General features: G+C 46.9%; 1 protein-coding gene across 24 annotated transcripts in view; it reads left to right on the plus strand.

Annotated features, from left to right (window-relative positions):
- mypn (myopalladin) overlaps positions 1-21,224 on the plus strand; it is an 828,299-nt gene that overhangs the window by 629,898 nt on the left and 177,177 nt on the right. For 15 of the 24 annotated variants that reach the window (XR_015079259.1, XR_015079260.1, XM_085994999.1 and 12 more), the window contains one exon: positions 1,695-1,787. The exons of the other annotated variants lie outside the window; for them this stretch is intronic. Coding sequence is in view for 13 of the 15 variants with exons in the window: in XM_085994999.1 (XP_085851125.1) it covers positions 1,695-1,787 (93 nt within the window). In the remaining 2 variants the exon portion in view is untranslated. The remainder of the gene's footprint in view (positions 1-1,694; positions 1,788-21,224) is intronic. 24 annotated transcript variants of the gene reach the window in all.

Raw genomic sequence — 21,224 nt, forward strand, 5'->3', positions numbered from 1 at the left:
CTCCCTTGCCTCACACAGCAGCCTGGGATACATCACGTCTGGGCCTGGGGATTTATCCACTTTTAAGCCCACTAAAACAGCGAGTACCTCCTCCCTCTCAATGCTAATTTGTTCAAGTATATCACAATCCCCCTGCCTGATTTCTATGCCTACATCGTCCTTCTCCATAGTGAACACAGATGCAAAATATTCATTTAAAACCTCACCTACATGTTCCAGCTCTACACACAGATTGCCACTTTGGTCCCTAATGGGCCCTACTCTTTCCCTGGTTATCCTCTTGCCCTTAATATACTTATAAAACACCTTGGGATTTTCCTTTATTTTGCCTGCCAGTGTTTTTTCATGCCCCCTCTTCGCTCTCCTAATTTCTTTTTTAAGTGCCCCCCTGCACTTTCTATACTCCTCTAGGGTTTCCACTGTTTTTAGTCCTTTGTATCTGCCAAAAGCCTCCATTTTTTCCCTAATACATTCTTGTACATCCCTTGACATCCAGGGTTCCCTGGGCTTGTTGATCCCACCCTTGCCCTTTACGGGAACATGTTGGCATTGTACTCTCTCTATTTCCTTTCTGAAAGACTCCCACTGCTCTGATGTGGATTTTCCTACAAGTAGCTGATCTCAGTCCACTTTGGCCAGATCCTGCCTTATCATATTAAAATCGGCCTTCCCCCAATTTAGAAACTTTATTTCCAGTCCATCTTTGTCCTTTTCCATGACTACCTTAAATCTCACAGAATTATGGTCACTGTCACCAAAATGCTCTCCTACTGACACTTCTACCACTTGCCCGGCTACATTCCCTAGAATAGAATACCTAATAGAGGTATTCAAAATTATGAGGGGTTTTGATAGAGCAAGTAGGGAGAAGCTATTTCCTCTGGCAAGTAGGTCAGTAACCAAAGGTCATAGATTTAAAATAATTGGCAAAAGAACTAGAGGGGAAATGAGGAGAAATTTCTTCACATAGAGGGTTGGTAAGATCTGGAACGCACTACCTGAAAGGGTAGTCAAATCAGATTCCTTAGTAACTTTCAAAGGGCAATTGGACATGTACTTGAAGAGGAAAAAATTGCAGGGCTATGGGGGGAAGAGCTGGGAAGTGGGACTAATAAGATAGCTTTTTCAAAGAGCTGGCACAGGCATGACGGGCCGAATGGCCTCCTTCTGTGCTGTATGATTCTATGTGAAGGATTTTAGTTCCTAATAAATGCACATGATAGAATGGTACTGGGAATGAGAGGTTATTGTGATGAAGAAAGGCTTGGAAACTCGGTTTTTTCACTGAAACAGAGACTTAATAGTGGTTTTCAAAATTATGAAACATTGAGAGGATAAATAATTTTGACTTGGTGAATTGGTAACAAGACTGCAAATTATCACGAAGCACAAAAGAATTAGATTTTTTCAGAGTGTCATTAGGGTATGGAATATTTTACCACAAGTTGCTGTTGAAGCAGAGACTATGGGCAGGATTTTCATTGGGCCGTGGAGGCGGGATTGGTGGCGTATGGGGGGTTAAAATCCCGAAATCGGGGGGGCACGAACCCATCCCGCCCCCATGCCAGTTTCAAAGGAGGCGGGTACCCGACCCGCACTGGGACCCGCCTCCCCGAGGCGGGAAGGAGATTAGTGCCAATTAACTGCCTGTTAACAGGCAGTTTTTAGTCTAATCCCTATTTTCATTCTTGAAGTGTGGGATTCCTGACAGCTCTAAACCACGCCAAGTTAGCGAGGCGGGCCGTCGGGCTGAAGGGCTTGGAGGGGTCGAGATGTCCGGTGTTCAGGTGAGTGATGGATGCATGAGTGCAGAGGTAAATGTGTTTGGTGTGTTTAAAGTGTTTAAAGAAGTTTTACTTACCTTTACAGCCTTCCTTCCTTCAGGTCTCTGGAGTCCCTCATCTCACCGGCACAGAAAGCAGAAGGCCATGATCTGTCAAAAATTGCAGCATTCAGCATTCTTTTCCGGAGAGATCTCTAAATCATCCTGAGAGGAAGGAATTAACTTAGAGTACAGATTGTCAGTGACAGCTTCAAACAGCTGTCAAACGCTGATATTTCATCTGTCAAAAGGTCTTGACAGATGAAATATCAATCTGTGACATCACCTGTTGCCGGGAGGCCCTTAATTGGCCTGCTGAGCCCACTGGGCAGGCTCAACAAGGTCAATCAAGTCAAAATCGTGTGGGTTGGCCACAACTCGATGGAGGCAGGACTACAACCCCGAAAGTTGTAGTCCCGCCTCCTACCAGCCTCCTCAATGAAAATCCAGCCCTATAACTTTGTTTAAAAGATAATTGGATAAGTATTTAGGATGCATATAAGCAGATATGAGGAAATGCTGTGGAAATGGAATTAGCAGAGTTCAAAAGCTAGCAAGGACATAGGCACAACTGGCCTCTTTCTGTGCTTTAATTTTAATGACCTTTATTGTCAGCTAAACTTATGCTTGGAGATATATTCAATTTCAAAATCTAAAAACTCAAGCTAAAGCATTCTGTAGCAATAGCATCATATTGGACCCTATTAAAAAAGCAAAACGCTCCTTCAGAATCAACCCTTAAATGTTCTGGTAATTCACATATCTACAAATTGTATCAAATAGATTCCTTTGCCGGTTAAAGTTTCTAATGGATTCTGCAATAGTTACACGGTGTTTGCTTACTGTGGGTAATAGTGTCTAAGAATTGCATTGAAAAAAAATAAGAGCTCCTTTTGGGTCTTTTACTGTAGGCGACTGAGCTTTTATTTTGAAGTTACTGCTTCATTGGTGCAGAGCAGCTAGGAAAACAGTACTGGAGCTGTGGAGGCACAGTTTGGAATCTTTCAGTTCAGAAGCTTTTGCAGTGGTGCACAGTGTTTCTATTTTCATCCTTTGGCGCTATACTGAGCACCAGGTTATGAAGTAGTTGGGTATCAATTCACTGAGTAGCTCAGAGCTCTTTGTAAGGGCTGTCAAAAGGAAAGGTGAGTAGTTAAGAGTTGTTTCAATAACTTATTCATTTTTATTGCATTATGTGTGAGAATAGTCTGTCATTATGTATCTTTCCTTTGGTTGGGATATGTGAGGAGAGGTCTAGATTTTTAGTTTAAAACTCCTTCATGGACCAAAAGTATTTGGCCTTATTATTTATTTGATTTTCTGTAAGGTAGTCAAATGTCCGTTTGTAAATGGGCATATTTTTAATGTAAAGAGTGAACACTGTATATTCTCAGACCCAGAAACCAAAGAATTACCTTTTTGGCTTTCAACTGACAAAAGGTAAAATGTAACCTTGGTAATGTGTTCCAGAAGGTAGGTGCGCTCAGGGTCATTGACAAATATTGGTCATTGGAAAATAAGAGAAATTTTTGTGTGTCTAGATGGTAACAGCCAGTCTAGGACTTTTACAGTTCTCTGCTTCTTAGGGCACATCAACATGCACGCGAATTAATGCATTTCAGGAACGAGCATAATTAGTGCATTTTGGAATATTTTCCTGATCTATGTTCATTCTTTTCATAAGAGTGCAATATTTATAGTTAAACATGAAGAAACGCTAACAAGGTGTGTGGACTATTTCATACAGGCTACAGTACTGTGCTATGTGACATCATTGTGAGATTTTTTTGGCAGTGGTAAGCCTATAGGTGCAATGTGGGACTCTCAGTAAGGTTCTGCAGCACATATAGTGCCTCTTTTAAAAAAGGATGACAAATCTAACTCGGGTAACTGCAGCTCATTAGCCTAAAACCAGTAACAAGTAAAATAATGTGGGAGACTACAGTCTCCTGCGTAAAGAAATAGGCAACACAGCGAGCTACAAGAAATAGGTCTTTACTCCAACTCTCACAATACAGTACTGAATTCGTAAAGCCCGCGAGCCTGTGATGACTCACGGATTGGTCACCTGCTGGAACCTGATTGGTTTTCCTTCTCTCAGCAGCAGGCAAATCTGAACATGCCTTATTCCTCTCAGCTTGCAACTGTCTTGCGGGGGGAGGGGAACACAGCAGTTAAAAGGGGATTATACAGATTTATCTACATACACACAGTGTTTCCCCAATGTGGTAACGCCACATACGCCCCCCACCAGAATCCTCGTTAACTGTAAAAGCCAGTCTCTGCGGAGGTTTAACCAAACGGCCATAGCGGCTGTAGTAGCCATCTGGCGTGTGAGGAGGGCTGTCTGGGAGGTCGGCCGGTTGGTTCGTCAGCTGGTCTGGCGGCTGGTCTGCCGGTGGGCTGGCTGGACGGTCTGCCGGCGAAGGTGGGGCGGCGGCCGGGAAGTAAGGTTCTGGCGTGTCTTGGTCCTCTTGTGGGGCCGCCGCCAACGCGGGAGGTCTGCCCCGCTGTGGGGGAAGAGCCGGACGAAATGGGAAGCTGAGGTCCAGGTGCGCCGGTTTGAGGCGGCCTACTGAAATAAGGTCCGGCTTCCCACCGACGTCGATAAGAAAAGCTTTGTCCCCCGTCTCCAATACTGAGAAGGGGCCGGTGTATGGTGCCTGCAGCAGGCCTCTGTGCGCGTCCCGGCGCACGAAGACGAACTCCGCATGTCGTAAGTCCCGAGGCACATAGGACGGCTGCGGGCCATGTTGCGAAGTGGGCACTGGACGGAATTGCTGGGCCGCGTCCTGGTGCAGGGAAAGCTGTCTGGCGGCCGACCATGGCTCCGTTGTCAGGGGGAGGAAGTCGCCTGGTACTCTGAGCGGTTGGCCATAGAACATCTCGGCCACGGAGGTCCTCTTTGGGCGCGGTGCGCAATCCCAGGAGGACCCAGGGTAGTTTGTTGATCCAGCTGGTGTCGGCCAGGCTGGCGCGGAGGGAGGCTTTCAAGGAACGATGAAAGCGCTCGCAGAGCCCGTTGGACTGCGGGTGGTAGGCTGTTGTCCTGTGCAACTTGGTGCCGAGGCCGGCGGTGATGGCATTCCACAAGTGGTAGGTGAACTGGGGGCCTCTGTCTGAGGATATGTCGGTCAGCACGCCGAACCGGGCCACCCATGTCGAGACGAATGCTCGCGCGATGTCGGTCGTGGTGGTGGAGGCGAGGGGAACCACCTCGGGCCATCTGGTGGTGCAGTCGACGATCGTGAGCAGGTGTGTGAAACCGTGCGATGGCGGCAAGGGGCCTACCAGATCAACGTGGACGTGGTCGAAATGCCTCTCGGGCACCGGGAAACACTCCAATGGCGCCTTGGTGTGCTGCTGGACCTTAGTGCGCTGACACGCCACGCATGTGTTGATCCAGTCTCTCACATCCTTGTGGAGTCCAGGCCAGACGAACTTGGCAGACATGAGTTTCTGAGACGCACGCATCCCTGGATGTGAGAGGCCGTGGATGATGTCGAAAACTCGCTTGCGCCAGGCGGATGGGATGACCGGCCTAGGCGAGGGGACTGAGACATCACACAGGAGGGTTGTGCCGGCTGCGTGGAAGTGGATGTCGGCCAAAGTGAGGCTGGTGGTTGATGTCCTGAGGGCCTGGATCTCCGCGTCGGCGGCCTGGTCTCTCGCCATGCTGGCGTAGTCGACGCCCAGGTGCACTGCGTGGAGCGAGGGTCTTGAGAGGCAGTCGGCCACCAAATTGTCCTTGCCGGCGACGTGGCGGATGTCCGTGGTGAACTCCGAGATGAAGTTGAGTTGGCGCTGTTGGCGCGCGGACCAGGGTTCGGTTACTTTGGCCATGGCAAAAGTGAGCGGCTTGTGGTCCACGAATGCGGTGAACGGCCGGCCTTCCAGGAGGAAAAGGAAGTGCCGGATTGCCAGGAACAGGGCCAGGAGCTCTCTGTCGAACGTGCTGTAGGCCTGCTTGTTCTTGCGCAGCTGTCGGCTGAAAAATGCCAGTGGCTGCCACGCGCCTTCGACCCACTGTTGCTGGACAGCGCCGACGGCGTAATCCGAGGCGTCCGTGGTGAGGGCGGTCTTGGCGCCCGGGATGGGGTGGGCCAGTAGTGTGGCGTTGGCCAAGGCGCTTTTGGTCTGGTGGAAGGCTGTCGCCATCTCGCTGGACCAGATGAGTTGCTCTTTGCCCGTTTTGCCCCTGGTGGCTTCATAGAGGGGGCGCATGAGTGAGGCGACCTTGGGCACGAAACGGTGATAGGAATTGACCATCCCCAAAAATTCCTGCAGCGCCTTGACCGAGGTGGGCTGGGGAAAGTCCGCCACCACCTGCACCTTGGAAGGTAGGGGAATGGCTCCCCTTGGCGAGATTCTGTGGCCGAGAAAGTCAATTTGGGCTGCTCCGAACTGGCATTTGGCCGGGTTGACGATTAGCCCGTGTTGGCTGAGGCGCTGGAAAAGAGAGCGCAAATGCGCGATGTGCTCGGCCTTGCTGGTGCTGGCCACGAGGATATCGTCCAGATAGACGAACAGGAAGCTCAGGTCCCGTAGGACGGAATCCATGAGCCGTTGGAAGGCCTGTGCGGCGTTCTTGAGCCCGAAGGGCATGCGCAGGAACTCGAACAGTCCGAAGGGGGTGATGACCGCCGTCTTCTGGACGTCTGCGTGGTGGACGGGGACCTGATGGTAGCCGCGAATCAGGTCGACCTTGGAAAAGATGGGCTTTCCTGCCAGGTGTGCCGAGAAGTCTTGGATGTGCGGAATGGGGTATCTATCGGGCGTGGTGGCGTCGTTGAGCCGTCTGTAGTCGCCGCAGGGGCGCCAGCCACTGCCCGGCTTGGGCACAATGTGGAGGGGGGACGACCAGGGGCTGTTCGAGCGGCGGATGATGCCCAGTTTCTCTATCGTGGCGAATTCTCCCTTGGCCACCGCCATCTTGGCTGGGTCCAGGCGTCTGGCTCGGGCGAACACTGGTGGTCCCGTAGTGGGGATGTGGTGCTCGACACCATGCTTGGCTGCCGCGGCTGAGAAGGTCGGTTGTGTGAGCCTCGGGAAATCTGCGAGTAGGCGGGCGTAGTCGTCATCCGCCGGGGCAGAGCAGGACCCGACGAGGGCTGGGCTGTTGCTCTGCTGGCAGGCCAGTGAAGCGAAAGTTGCTGCGTCGATCAGGCGCCTGTCACGGACATCGACCAGGAGTCCGTGGGCGCAAAGAAAATCGGCGCCCAGCAAGGGATGTGCCACCGAGGCTGTCACGAAATCCCACGTAAATCGCTGGCCGTTGAAACAAACCTCGGCCCGTCGCTTTCCAAAAGTAGCGATGGCTGCGCCATTTGCCACCACGAGTGGTGGGCCGCTGCAGCCTGCCTGGATGTCGAGCTGGGAGGCAGGAATTATGCTGCATTGGGCTCCGGTGTCACGAAGGAATCTGCACCCTGAAAGGGAGTCGGTTATGTACAGCAGTTTACCTGCGGTGCCGATGGCCATCGTGGCGGCGGGGGTGCGGTCGAGCGGGCCTAGACGGCGGCGCGGGGCTGGCGCGTTGGGCCGGGCGGCCATCTTGGTTTGATCGAAAGAGCAGGGTGCTCTGCAGCGTTGGGCCTTGTGGCCGAAACGTGCGTGGTAGTAGCATAGTTCTGCGGCCTGGCGTGGCGGCGCGCGCTCGGTGGTGTCGGGGAGCCTCGCGGCTGCACAGCCGAGTTGGGCGACGGCGAAGACTTTGTCCGCGGCGGCTGCCAGTTGTACGCAGTCCGTGATCGGGGACACCGCGAGGGCAGTCTGTATCTGCTGAGGAAGCAGGCTGAGGAAAAGGGCCCGAAACAAGAAGCACTGCGGTTCAGAGCCCAGGAGCGCAAGCATCCGGCTCATCAACTGGGTCGGGGTAGAGTCGCCGAGGCCTGGTAGTGAAAGAAGCCTACGGGCCCTCTCCTCCCCGGACAGACCGTAAGCCTGCAGCAAGCGGCCCTTAATGGTTGAGTACTTGCCGGTCTGTGGTGGGTTCCCCAGCAGGTCAAGAATTTCGGCGGCGGTGGAGCTTGCTAGTGCTGAGACTACGTGGAGGTACCTTTCTTCATCGTCTTGAACCCTGCGAAGGTTGAATTGGGCCTCCGTGTGCGCGAACCAAGATGGTGCTTGGTGTTCCCAGAAGGTGGGGAGCTTCAAGGACACGGCGCCGGCCGACATCGGGCTGCTGCTGGTTGCCGTCGGGTCGCTGCTGGCCTCTGTAGGGCTACGTGAGTCGGGGGCTTCGGCCGCCGACATTCGGGGTCACCAATGTGGGAGACTACAGTCTCCCGCGTAAAGAAATAGGCAACACAGTGAGCTACAAGAAATAGGTCTTTACTCCAACTCTCTCAATACAGTACTGAATTCGTAAAGCCCGCGAGCCTGTGATGACTCATGGATTGGTCACCTGCTGGAACCTGATTGGTTTTCCTTCTCTCAGCAGCAGGCAAGTCTGAACATGCCTTATTCCTCTCAGCTTGCAACTGTCTTGCGGGGGGAGGGGAATACAGCAGTTAAAAGGGGATTATACAGGTTTATCTACATACACACAGTGTTTCCCCAATGTGGTAACGCCACAATAAAATAAATTATTCTTAAGTGTTAGGCTGAAGGAATGCCTGCATAGCAAAAGCTTAACTTTAAAAAAACACCACTACAAATTATAGAGTAGTGCACATTGAGCAACAAATGTGTACTACAAATATACAATAAATAAATGAAATTGAATTAACATAAGTAGACCTGGAAAGGGATCTGGGAGTGACAATAGACTGATCACTTTTAATATCTAGACAATGTGGCTAAACAATTAAGAAAGTGAATAGAATGCTGGGATACAGGGACAATTTTGTGAGGATCCCATGGAGGAGTGGATATGATTGTGAGTTTGAGGTTGGGTTAAAGGTTGCAGTTCTGATGCCCTGACCTATGGGCACTGCCAGCGAGGCTCCACACCAGCAGTGGATTTTTGTGAAATTATCTCTATACAGCCAACAATTGGGAGTAACACTTAAGTAAGCTATGCTACGATTTAACATTGTGCAAAAAAGACATATTGGCACTGGGAAAGAGCAACAAGACTTATCCCAAGGGTAAAGGGGTGAGCTGTGAGGAAACATTATAGAAGCTTATGCAGAACAGTTTAGAAAGAAGGCAGTTAATGGGGCACCTCCTTGAACTATAGAAAATATTAAATAGCAATAATTCGAATAAAGTCACTCAACAGGGTAGAATAAATAAAAACATTGAGGCCGGTCAAAATACAGTTGGACACTGACAGTTAGGGTACTAGAGGGATGAGGTTCACTGGGAGAATTTGAGTAGTAGTGGGATGAGGTTCAATGTGAAAGTTTGGGTACTAGAAGGATGAGGTTCACTGGGAGAATTTGGGTACTAGAGGGATGAGGTTCAATGGGAAAGTTTGGGTACTAGAGGGATGAGGTTCAATGGGAAAGTTTGGGTACTAGAGGGATGAGGTTCAATGGGAAAGTTTGGTTACTAGAAGGATGAGGTTCACTGGGAAAGTTTGGGTACTAGAGGAATGAGGTACAATGGGAAAGTTTGGGTACTAGAAGGATGAGGTTCAGTATGAAAGTTTGGGTACTAGAGGGATGAGGTTCAACGGGAAAGTTTGGGTACTAGAGGGATGAGGTTCAATGGGAAAGTTTGGGTACTAGAAGAATGATTTTAAATGGGAAAGTTTGGGTACTAGAGGGATGAGGTACAATGAGAAACTTTGGGTACTAGAGGAATGAGGTTCAGTGGGAAAGTTTGGGTACTAGAGGGATGAGGTTCAGTGGGAAAATTTTTGTACTAGAGGGATGAGGTTCAAGTGGAAAGTTTGGGAGGGATGAGGTTCAAATGGGAAGTTTGGGTACTAGAGGGATGAGATACAATGGGAAGGTTTGGGTACTAGAGGGATGAGGTTCAATGGGAAAGTTCGTGTCAGCCATGGCTCAATTGATAGCACTCTCGCCTCTGAGTCAGAATGCTGTGGCTTCAAGTCCCACTACTGCACTGTTGGAGGTGCTGACATTCAGATGAGATGTTAAACCGAGGCCCGGTCTTCTCTCTCAGGTGGACATTAAAGATCCCATGGCTCTATTTTGAAGAAGAGCAGGGGTGTTATCCCCGGTGTCCTGGCCAATATTTATCTCTCAATCAACATCGCTAAACAGATTATCTGGTCATTATCACATTGCTGTTTGTGGAAGCTTGCTGTGTGCAAATTGGCTGCCACGTTTCCTTGGTTGAATGACCAAGGCTCTTTTATACTTGTGCTTATACTGCAGCCAGCTTCAGGATTGTGATCTATGCGGTTTTGTATTTAGACTGCAGCATGTCTCAGTAGGCATGCTGAACTCTGCTTTTATATGGAGACCCACAGGGAATAAATGCAACAGACCAGCTCCCTGTATTTACATTTCTAAAACTCGCTGCCGTATCCTGATAGCATAACCATATGCCTCCTTTTCATTGGTATGCACTACCACTGGTTCCTGAAACTTGGGGCTGTTTGCGCTGTGGAACATGTACATCTACAGTCAGCTGTGTTCCTATAGCCACAACTTGCAGTTATGTAGTGCCTTTAATGTATAGAAACACTGTAAGCACTTCACAGAGGCGTAAGGGGAAAAGTGCCTACGTTAGGGAACTATATCAATGCAAGTTGTTATGGGACTACAGCTGCCTGCAGACACACTATAGTGTAAACGCATCATCAAATAATTGATTACAAAATAGGACTGGGTGAAGAAACAGCTCTCCCTGAAGGATTCAGTCTCTAGCTGTTGAGTCTGTGTTTTCAAATGTAGTTATGCTGAATAACAGGACACAGACTACAGAAATAATTAAACAGGTCTTTAGTGATTGAGGGTCAGGGCTGAACTGGGATACACTTTGCTCCGCAGGGTGTATATACCGGTGTGGTCACCACCGGTACTACAATGTACAGGAGCCATCAAAAAGTAGTCCATCACCTTAAGGTATCCTCTTAAGGTGGTACAGGTTACATACACTACACTAGCCATCTCTCATATAGATTAGCCTCCATATTCTTCACTCTTTATGTCATTATTCTTGAAAAGTACCTGATAATTTGTTGACGTGAAATTTATTTTAATTCATATATGTAAATACATTGGAGAACTTTTTGTATAACCAGAGCTGTTGACTTACATTCTTGTGCTGTCTATGCCCCAGAATTTGCTGGGAAAGTATCGGCGAGTTTAATTGGCACGCCGTTATTAGTGTGTAAATAGCCCAGAAATTTGTGGCGAGGAAGAGATACACCGTAAGTTGTGAATCGCCACAAATTGCTGGACAATTTGCGCCGCTCCGCCGTAAGCCTTACAAAATCCGGAGCTTGCTGTCAACCTCCCCATGAGTTTCAAGAAATCGCTGGTGAAACTTGCCACAGAAAGTTAGGACACTTTTAATGACAAGATTTATGTTACTGCAACACCACTCAATCTCTCCAGCCCAGAAAGGGAACAATTGAAACTGTGGAGTCCCATTCCTGCAGGTCATAAATTGTTCTTAGAAATTTTTAAAATGTAAATTTTTTCAATGTTTTTCTTACTTTTCCTTTCTGTCTTTTTTCACTCATTCTTTTCTCTCTCTCTGTTAATCCAATCTTTCTTTGTCTCTATTTCTCTTTCTGAACCTGATTTGACTAGAATTCATCCTATTTCCTTCTCTACCCTTAAGTCTCATAGGTTAAGGAGATAGACTGTTAGTCCAGTCATTCAACAAAGTCCCAGATGTCCCGCTGCCCTTGCCGCACCGTTATCAGCTCGCACTTGCAGCAACTTAAAAGAGTTAAAAAAAATATTTAAGCTGAAGGGTGGAGCAAAAATCTTTACGAGCGGGGCACCCCGTGAGATGCCCTGCTCCAGCAAATTTTGGGCAAATGAGTATTGAAAACTGTAGCCCAATTGTTAAAATGGACTGAATTTATTACAATTTCTCAGTAGATGTAGTGTTATTATTCATTCTTGTGGTTGCAGAATTGCGATGTCAGTTAGTGGCCTGTCTGTTTAAAGAAAAAATATTTTTGTTTGGAGTGAGAAATAATTTATTTGTACTTGGGAGAACCATTTAAAAATGATCTTAATGGTCTGACACTGAGCAGTGTTTCTCAGAGGGCCATATGGGGAGAGTATAGTATTTCAGTTGCACACATGGGTCAGCAACTCATTAGAAGCTGTCATAGTAACAGCTACAAAATAGAGTAGCATTTAGGTAAATCTTACAAGATACAGGTCTTTTTTTATTAATTGCTCACTATTGCAGACTAAAAGATTTTGGTGAAATTAGACTCTGCAGAAATTAAAAATAATCACAATAGGAGCCATCCATTTGAAATACAAATTTCACCACGTTACAAAGAAAGGAAGCTCAATGCCTTTTAAGAGAGATTCTATATAATTTTGTCTATTTGTTGATTTCAGCTTTTAACTCAGATTCTTGTGAAACTAAGGATTGCAGTTATTGTGCACGGAAGGTAGTAAAGTTATTGTGTACTGATTAGATTGTACATTGATCCACCATTTAATTTTTACAGCAGTTGTATTAATAAATCTTGTCAGATAAAAAGATGTGACAAGGAGCGAATCACATTGTCTAATAGTATTCCAACTGTAATTATTTCTTCTCTCTCACTACCATCCCATATCTGCCTTATTCAGTTGCTTTATGGTGTTACTGCAGCCTGACATACGGAATCCACAGTAACAGAGGTGGTTCATACCATTCAGCAATCGGCAGCAGGCATTACAACATACTCAGATTTGTATGGACTTGTGGCACAAAATCAAAATACTAGCTCAGTGAAGTCTCTCTCAAACAATCATTTAACATCACAGGTATGATTTTACAAGAAATGCTCCCGGCAGGCAGTCTCCCCAGCTGAGAGTGCCGATCGAGAAATCCTGGGTGCACTCACTGCAATTTTCTATTCATTGAAATTAATTCCATTCCATTCATGGTTGTGTTTGTTGGAGGCCAATTATCTCAGCCCCAGGACATTGCTGCAGGAGTTCCTCAGGGCAGTGTCCTAGGCCCAAACATCTTCAGCTGCTTCGTCAATGAGCTTCTCTCCATCATAAGGTCAGAAGTAGGGATGTTCGCTGATGATTGCGCAGTGTTGAGTTCAATTCGTAACTCCTCAGATAATGAAGCAGTTCATGCCCGCATGCAGCAAGACCTGACGACATTCAGGCTTAGGCTGATAAGTGGCAGGTAACATTTGCGTCAGACAAGTGCCAGGCAATGACTATCTCCAACAAGAGAACATCTAACCACTGCCCCTTGGTATTACCATCGCCGATTCCCCCAACATCAACATCCTGGGGGTCACCGTTGATGAGAAACTTAACTGGATCAGCCACATAAATACTGTGGCTACAAGAGCAGGTCAGAGGCTGGGTATTCTGCAGTGAGTGTCTCACCTCCTGACTCCCCAAAGCCTTTCCACCATCTACAAGGCACAAGTCAGGAGTGTGATGGAATATTCTCCACTTGCCTGGATGAGTGCAGCTCCAACAATACTCGAGAAGCTCAACACCATCCAGGACAAAGCAGCCCGCTTGATTGGCACCCTATCCACCACCTTAAATATTCACTCCCTCGACCACTGGCGCACCGTGGCTGTAGTGTGTATCATCTACAAGATGCACTGCAGCAACTCGCCAAGGCTTCTTCGACAGCACCTCCCAAACCCACGACCTAGAGGACAAGGGCAGCAGGCGCATGGGAGCACCATCACCTCCAAGTTCCCCTCCAAGTCACACACCACCCTGACTTGTAAATATATCGCCGTTCCTTCATAGTCGCTGGGTCAAAACCCTGGAACTCCCTCCCTAACAGCACTGTTGGGAGTACCTTCACCACGCGGACTGCAGTGGTTCAAGTAGGCGGCGCACCACCACCTTCTCGAGGGCAATTAGGGATGGGCAATAAATGCTGGCCTTGTCAGTGATGCCCACATCCCAGGAACGAATAAAAAAAAATTAGAAAAACTATGGGGAAATGTGGCCACAATTTCCCGATACTTGCCAATGGGCAAGGCTCATGGCTGGGAAGGCGATTTGTCTTGATGTCTCCACAGATAACGACCAGTCAAGCCTGGAAAGAGGTGACAGGCAGTTTGAAGGATGTGCTGGAAAACAGTAAAGCACTCTCCAAACTTGTTAATTTCTATTAAAAATAATTATATATTTAAAACAATTATAAAAAATTTGACACTTTTAAAGCAGTTTAGTGCCATGTCCATTAGAGTCATAGATTCATAATGGCACAGAAGGAGGCCATTCGGCCCATTGAGTCCGTGACGGCTCTCTGTAGAGTAATCCAGTCAGTCCCATTCCCCCACTCTGTCCCCGTAGCCCTGCAAGTTTATTTTCCTCAAGTGCCTATCCAGTCTCCCCTTGAAAACATTGAGTGTGTCCGATTCCACCACTATCGTCGGCAGCGAATTCCAGGTCATCACCACTCGCTGTGTAAAAATCTTTTTCCTCACATCCCCCCTGTATCTTTTGGCCAAAACCTTAAATCTGTGTCCCCTAGTCCTTGTACCATCAACTAGTGAGAACAGTCTTTCCCCGTCTAGCTTATCCAAACCTGTCATAATCTTGTACACCTCTATCAAATCACCCTTTGCTCTAATGAAAACAAATCCAGCTTCTCCAACCTGTCCTTGTAGCTAAGATCCCCCATCCCTGGAACCATTCTAGTAAATCTTCTCTGCACCCTCTCAAGGGCCTTCACATCCTTCCTAAAGTGTGGTGACCAGAACTGGACGCAATACTCCACTTGTGGTCTAACCAGCGCTTTATAAAGGTTCAGCATAACTTCTCTACTTTTGTACTCAATACCTCTATTTATGAAGCCCAAGATCCCATATGCTTGGTTAACCACTCTCTCAATATGTCCTGCCACCTCCCAGGTCCCTCTGTCCCTGCACACTCTTTAAAACTGTGCCATTAAGTGTATATTGCCTCTCTCTGTTCCTTCTGCCAAAATGCATTACCTCACACTTCTCTGTATTAAATTCCATTTGCCACTTGTCTGCCCATTCTGCTAGCCTTTCTATGTCCTGTTGCAGTCGATTGATATCATCATCACTGTTTGCCACACCCCCAAGTTTTGTGTCACCAGCAAATTTAGAAATTCTACTGTATTCCAATATCCAGGTCATTGTAGCCCCAGCACTGACCCTTGGGGAACACCACTGACTACCATCCTCCAGTCTGAAAAACAGCTATTTACCACAACTCGCTGTTTTCTGTCCTTAAGCAATTCCTTATCCAAGCTGCCACTGACCCACCTATTCCATGGGCCTCAATTTTGTTAACCAGCCTTCTATGTGGTACTTTACAAACAGAATACATTCTGGGAAACAAGAGTACCCAGTTTATTGTAGTGGTGGAGGAGAATTCCAGAACTCACCTGTTACTATCCGGTCGTTCTCACCGATGGTCTAACTGGCTATTGCACTGTCCCCCCATTGGGATTCTTACACAACAGGAGTGAGACAGGGGAGTCTAAAAACACATTTTTTAATTCATAAACCACTTGGTACAATATTTTACTAAACATTTTAAATAACAATTCATTACATATTACCCTTTGCATATTTGTTTCCTGATATACGATAATATTTTCTATGCTAAACTTTAGTGGGAAAATGTAATTTGTTGTCCTGAATCCAAATAGCCTGTTCAACTTGGAGTGGCCAAGATCAGTTCAGTAAAGAGGGATTAAATATTTACATGAAGACTGTCATTTTGTAACTGTTAAATCATATAAATCATTGTTATTAGAACACTTATACTTGCAATTCTGTCACCAAGTTTTATTTTCCTGAGGTCATGACTATTCCACACTGTTAATTGCACCGTGCTCCTTCCCCAACCTCCCAGCCAGTTGGGGCACAACAACCAAATGCGACTGTTGCCGAGGTTACTTTAATACCAACAATAATCCAGTTACCCTGGCATTAACATAATGCCGGTCGGCAAATCTAGGCTTGTTTATCATTTGAGCTGCAGGTATGTTGGGCTGTGTAAGCTGGTATTAATAAAGGAAGTGTACAGCTGGAAGAGCAGTGTAAACATAATCGCAGGTTTCAATTGTAGGCCCAGAAATTCGTGTCGGGGGCTTCCCGTGGGTGCAAGCCCCCGACCTACACTTACCTAGCGTGCCGGCAGTTGAGGCCTGGGCCTGCGTGGATTTCCTGTCTGTGGCCCGGTTCAGCTCCCGGCGCGCTGTGCTTGCGTGACCCAGCGGCGTACTTAGTGCGATGCGTCGGCTGGGATCATGTGAGCACAGGGCAACCAATCGGAGGAGGGAAAAGTCCATTCATGAGTTTGACAGAAAGAACTGTCAAACTCATTGATGTGCCTTCAATAACCACAAAACTAGAAGTTATAGACTTTAACAAGTTGGCTTTTAATCACTAAGATCAGAGCTAACATCTCAACACACTGATTGGCTCACAGGAATGAGTCATACAGATCCTGGGATCTTTAAGTAAGAGAAGTCAGGGGCGGAGCCAAGAGCCAAGACCTGGAACCTTCCAGGTTAGTCAGGGAAGAGGAAGTGAAACTATACACCGTGTGGGGGAGGGTAATATACATGAGTGCAAAACGAATACAGGCAAGACAAACAGGTTTCATTACACTCATGAAAACTCCGGGCGCCCAAAACAGTACTTAACCTTAAAATAAATTTGAAAAAAAATCACACTGCGTACAGTTTTGGTGTCCATACTTAAGAAAGGACATACTTGCTCTCGAGTCAGTACAAGGAAGGTTCACTCAGTTAATCCCGGGGTTGAGGGGATGGACATATGAGGAGGGGTTGAGTAGATTGGGACTCTACTCATTGGAGTTCAGAAGAATGAGAGGCGATCTTATTGAAACATATAAGATTGTGAAGGGGTTGGATCGGGTGGATGCGGGGAGGATGTTCCCGATGATGGGTGAAACTAGAACTAGGGGGCATAGTCTTAGAATAAGGGGCTGCTCTTTCAAAACTGAGATGAGGAGGAACTACTTCACTCAGAGGGTGGTAGGTCCATGGAATATGCTGCCCCAAAAAGCTGTAGAAGCTACATCATTACATAAATTTAAAACAGAAATAGACAGTTTCCTAGAAGTAAAGGGAATTAAGGGTTACGGGGAGCGGGCAGGAATTTGGACATGAGTCTAGGTTCGGATCGGTCATGGCCCTGTGGGTAGCGGAGCGGGCCCAGGGGCCGTGTAGCCTGATCCTGCTCCTATTTCGTGTGTCTAATTCTGTTAGATTCAGGAGATGGTTCTGTGATAGTAGATTGGCGGTTAGGATCGTATCAGCCATGATCTTATTGAATGGCAGAGCAGGCTCGAGGGGCCGATTGGCCTACTCCTGCTCCTATTTCTTATGTTCTTATGTTCTATGTTCTTATTTAAATCAACTATAAATAACATTAAATAACTATTTTAAACAATAATTTAAATTTTTGAAAAAAATAATTTTATAAAAAATTGGGGCTAAAAATACACTTACCTTACTGTAAAGTATTTAAAAATAATAAATCTGTGGAAAAAATGTTCTAATTTTAATTAATTGACCACTTACCTTTTAAAATGAAGTCCTTACACCTGGTTTTTAGATGTGCAAAAAGTAGAGGCCTTCACGCACGGGAAAACCTGTAAAAAAAAAGGAAGTTCAACGCGCACGCGCAGACACCTGCGCGCACACGTTCGACCTCTGAACCGCTTGGTTCAGAGGATCGGAAATGCCGGTTTCCCGCGCATGCGTAGTGCATGCAAGAAACCAGCACTTCCATCGGGTCCACACGTGAGTACTCCGTCCGTACTCACGCGTTGGGACCCGAATTTCTGGGCCAATTTTCTATTTACCAAACAGAACTACTCCAGTCTCAGTGATTGATCAGCACAAACATTAAACTGTTATCCACAGGTAAAGATTAGCATTTAGTTTATTGAACTCAAGCAAACAGCATAATCAGAGGCAGTATTTTCCACAGGTGACATAAAACACAGATGTTATTTTTGTTTCCCTTTTGATAATGGCTGGCTCTTTGAGCACATTGTTTGCTGAATTATTAATATAAGAGGCTGAGTCTGAGAAGCTGAAAAGACAACAATATTGAGTTTTTTTTTCCTTATTTAAAATTTTTAACCTAAGATTTTTGACAGGCACATACTGGCCAGTTTTTAGGATATTCTAATGAGGATATTTTGAGAATGGACGGAAAATTTTGGAGAATTGTCATACGATTCCCTCACACATAATCTAGGCCGACAAGGCACATGCCAGAACCATTTGCAAAATTTATCCTGTGATATTATGTATCTCATTATTAAAAGGGCTAATGCCGTTGTTGTTTAGGTCATATATCTTCCCTTTTGATCACTGAAGTAACCTGGTTATGGGGAAATCAATATGTTACTTGTTAATTGAAATAATCTGATGGTCTTGCATCATTACTCTACCACCAACCAGCAATCTCCAGTACTAATCCCTCCTCACTCTCATTCACTGACCCCTCCAGTACTAATCCCTCCTCACTCTCATTCACTGACCCCTCCAGTACTAATCCCTCCTCTCTCATTTACTGACCCCTCCAGTACTAATCCCTCCTCACTCTCATTCACTGACCCCTCCAGTACTAATCCCTCCTCACTCTCATTCACTGACCCCTCCAGTACTAATCCCTCCTCACTCTCATTTACTGACCCCTCCAGTACTAATCCCTCCTCACTCTCATTTACTGACCCCTCCAGTACTAATCCCACTCACTCTCATTCACTGACCCCTCCAGTACTAATCACACTCACTCTCATTTACTGACCACTCCAGTACTAATCCCTCCTCACTCTGATTCACTGACCCCTCCAGTACTAATCCCTCCTCACTCTCATTCACTGACCCCTCCAGTACTGGTCCCTCCTCACTCTCATTCACTGACCCCTCTAGTACTAATCCCTCCTCACTCTCATTTACTGACCCCTCCAGTACTAATCCCTCCACACTCTCATTTACTGACCCCTCCAGTACTAATCCCACTCACTCTCATTCACTGACCCCTCCAGTACTAATCACACTCACTCTCATTTACTGACCACTCCAGTACTAATCCCTCCTCACTCTGATTCACTGACCCCTCCAGTACTAATCCCACTCACTCTCATTCACTGACCACTCCAGTACTAATCTCTCCTCACTCTCATTCACTGAACCCTCCAGTACTAATCCCTCCTCACTCTCATTTACTGACCCCTCCAGTAGTAATCACACTCACTCTCATTTACTGACCCGTCTAGTACTAATCCCTCCTCACTCTCATTCACTGACCCCCCCAGTACTAATCACACTCACTGTCATTTACTGATCCCTCCAGTACTAATCCCTCCTCACTCTCATTCACTGACCCCTCCAGTACTGGTCCCTCCTCACTCTCATTCACTGACCCCTCCAGTACTAATCCCTCCTCACTCTCATTAACTGACCCCTCCAGTACTAATCCCTCGTCAGTCTCATTCACTGACCCCTCCAGGAGTAATCCCTCCTCACTCTCATTCACTGGCCCCTCCAGTACTAATCCCTCCTCACTCTCATTCACAGACCCCTCCAGTACTAATCCCTCCTCACTCTCATTCACTGACCCCTCCAGTACTAATCACACTGACTCTCATTCACTGACCCCTCCAGTACTAATCCCTCCTCACTCTCTTTTACTGACCCCGCCAGTACTAATCCCTCCTCACTCTCATTCACTGACCCCTCCAGCACTAATCCCTCCTCACTCTCATTTACTGACCACTCCAGTACTAATCCCTCCTCACTCTCATTTACTGACCCCTCCAGTACTAATCCCTCCTCACTCTCATTCACTGACCCCTCCAGTACTAATCCCTCCTCACTCTCATTTACTGACCCCTCCAGTACTAATCCCTCCTCACTCTCATTTACTGACCCCTCCAGTACTAATCCCTCCTCACTCTCATTTACTGACCACTCCAGTACTAATCCCTCCTCACTCTCATTTACTGACCCCTCCAGTTCTAATCCCTCCTCACTCTCATTCACTGACCCCTCCAGTACTAATCCCTCCTCACTCTCATTCACTGACCCCTCCGGTACTCATCCCTCCTCACTCTCATTCACTGACCCCTCCAGTACTAATCCCTCCTCACTCTCATTCACTGACCCCTCCAGTACTAATCCCTCCTCACTCTCATTCACTGACCCCTCCGGTACTCATCCCTCCTCACTCTCATTCACTGACCCCTCCAGTACTAATCCCTCTCAGTCTCATTCACTGACCCCTCCAGTACTAATCACTCTCACTCTAATTTACAAGTTTCTTTGTGAATTACTCCTCACTTTCATTTACTGACCACACCTGGATTGTGGGTTTGGCATGTCAAGCATTTTCAATATTCTATTATTAGTCGTTCTGGTACTAATCGCCATTTATGCAGTTTAATACCAGTACAATGTCTGTCAAATTACTGCATAGTAAGATATCCCACTGTTTTAAACTAAATCAGAATAGTACAGGGGGATGTTCTGTATTGGATGGAAATGCTTTTCAGCAGAGGGATTGTCATAGTAAGTCTATGATTATCAGAACAGTCTGCGTAACTGTTTCAGTTGAAGATTTTTTCCCTCTATGAATGTACGTAGAATCATAGAAAGTTACAGCACGGAAGGAGGCCATTTCGGCCCATCGTGTCCGCGCCGGCCAACAAAGAGCTATCCAGCCTAATCCCACTTCCCAGCTCTTGGTCTGTAGCCCTGCAGGTTAGATCATCCAAAGTGCACATCCAAGTACTTTTTAAATGTGGTTAGGGTTCCTGCCTCTACCATCCTTTCAGGCAGTGAGTTTCAGACCCCCACAACCCTCTGGGTGAAAACATTTCCCCTCAAATCCCCTCTAAACCTTCCACCAATTACTTTAAATCTGTGCCCCCTGGTTTTTGACCCCTCTGCTAAGGGAAACAGGTCCTTTCTATCCACTTTATCTATGCCCCTCATAATCTTATACACCTCTAAGGTCTCTCCTCAGCCTCCTCTGTTCCAAGGAAAACAGACCCAGCCGATCCAGTCTTTCCTCATAGCTAAGATTCTCTACTCCCAGCAACATCCTTGTAAATCTCCTCTGTACCCTCTCTAGTGCAATCACGTCTTTCCTGTAATGTGATGACCAGAACTGCACGCAGTACTCTAGCTGAGGCCTAACTCGTGTTTTATACAGTTGAAGCATAACCCCCCCCCCCCCCCGCCTGCTCTTGTATTCTATGCCACGGCTAATAAATGCAAGCATTCCCTATGCATTCTTAACCACCTTATCTTCCTGGCCTGCTACCTTCAGGGATCTGTGGACATG

Source organism: Somniosus microcephalus, chromosome 8 (assembly GCF_052327205.1).
Source record: "Somniosus microcephalus isolate GS21.2 chromosome 8, FLI_Smic_1.0, whole genome shotgun sequence".
Classification (NCBI taxonomy): domain Eukaryota; kingdom Metazoa; phylum Chordata; class Chondrichthyes; order Squaliformes; family Somniosidae; genus Somniosus; species Somniosus microcephalus.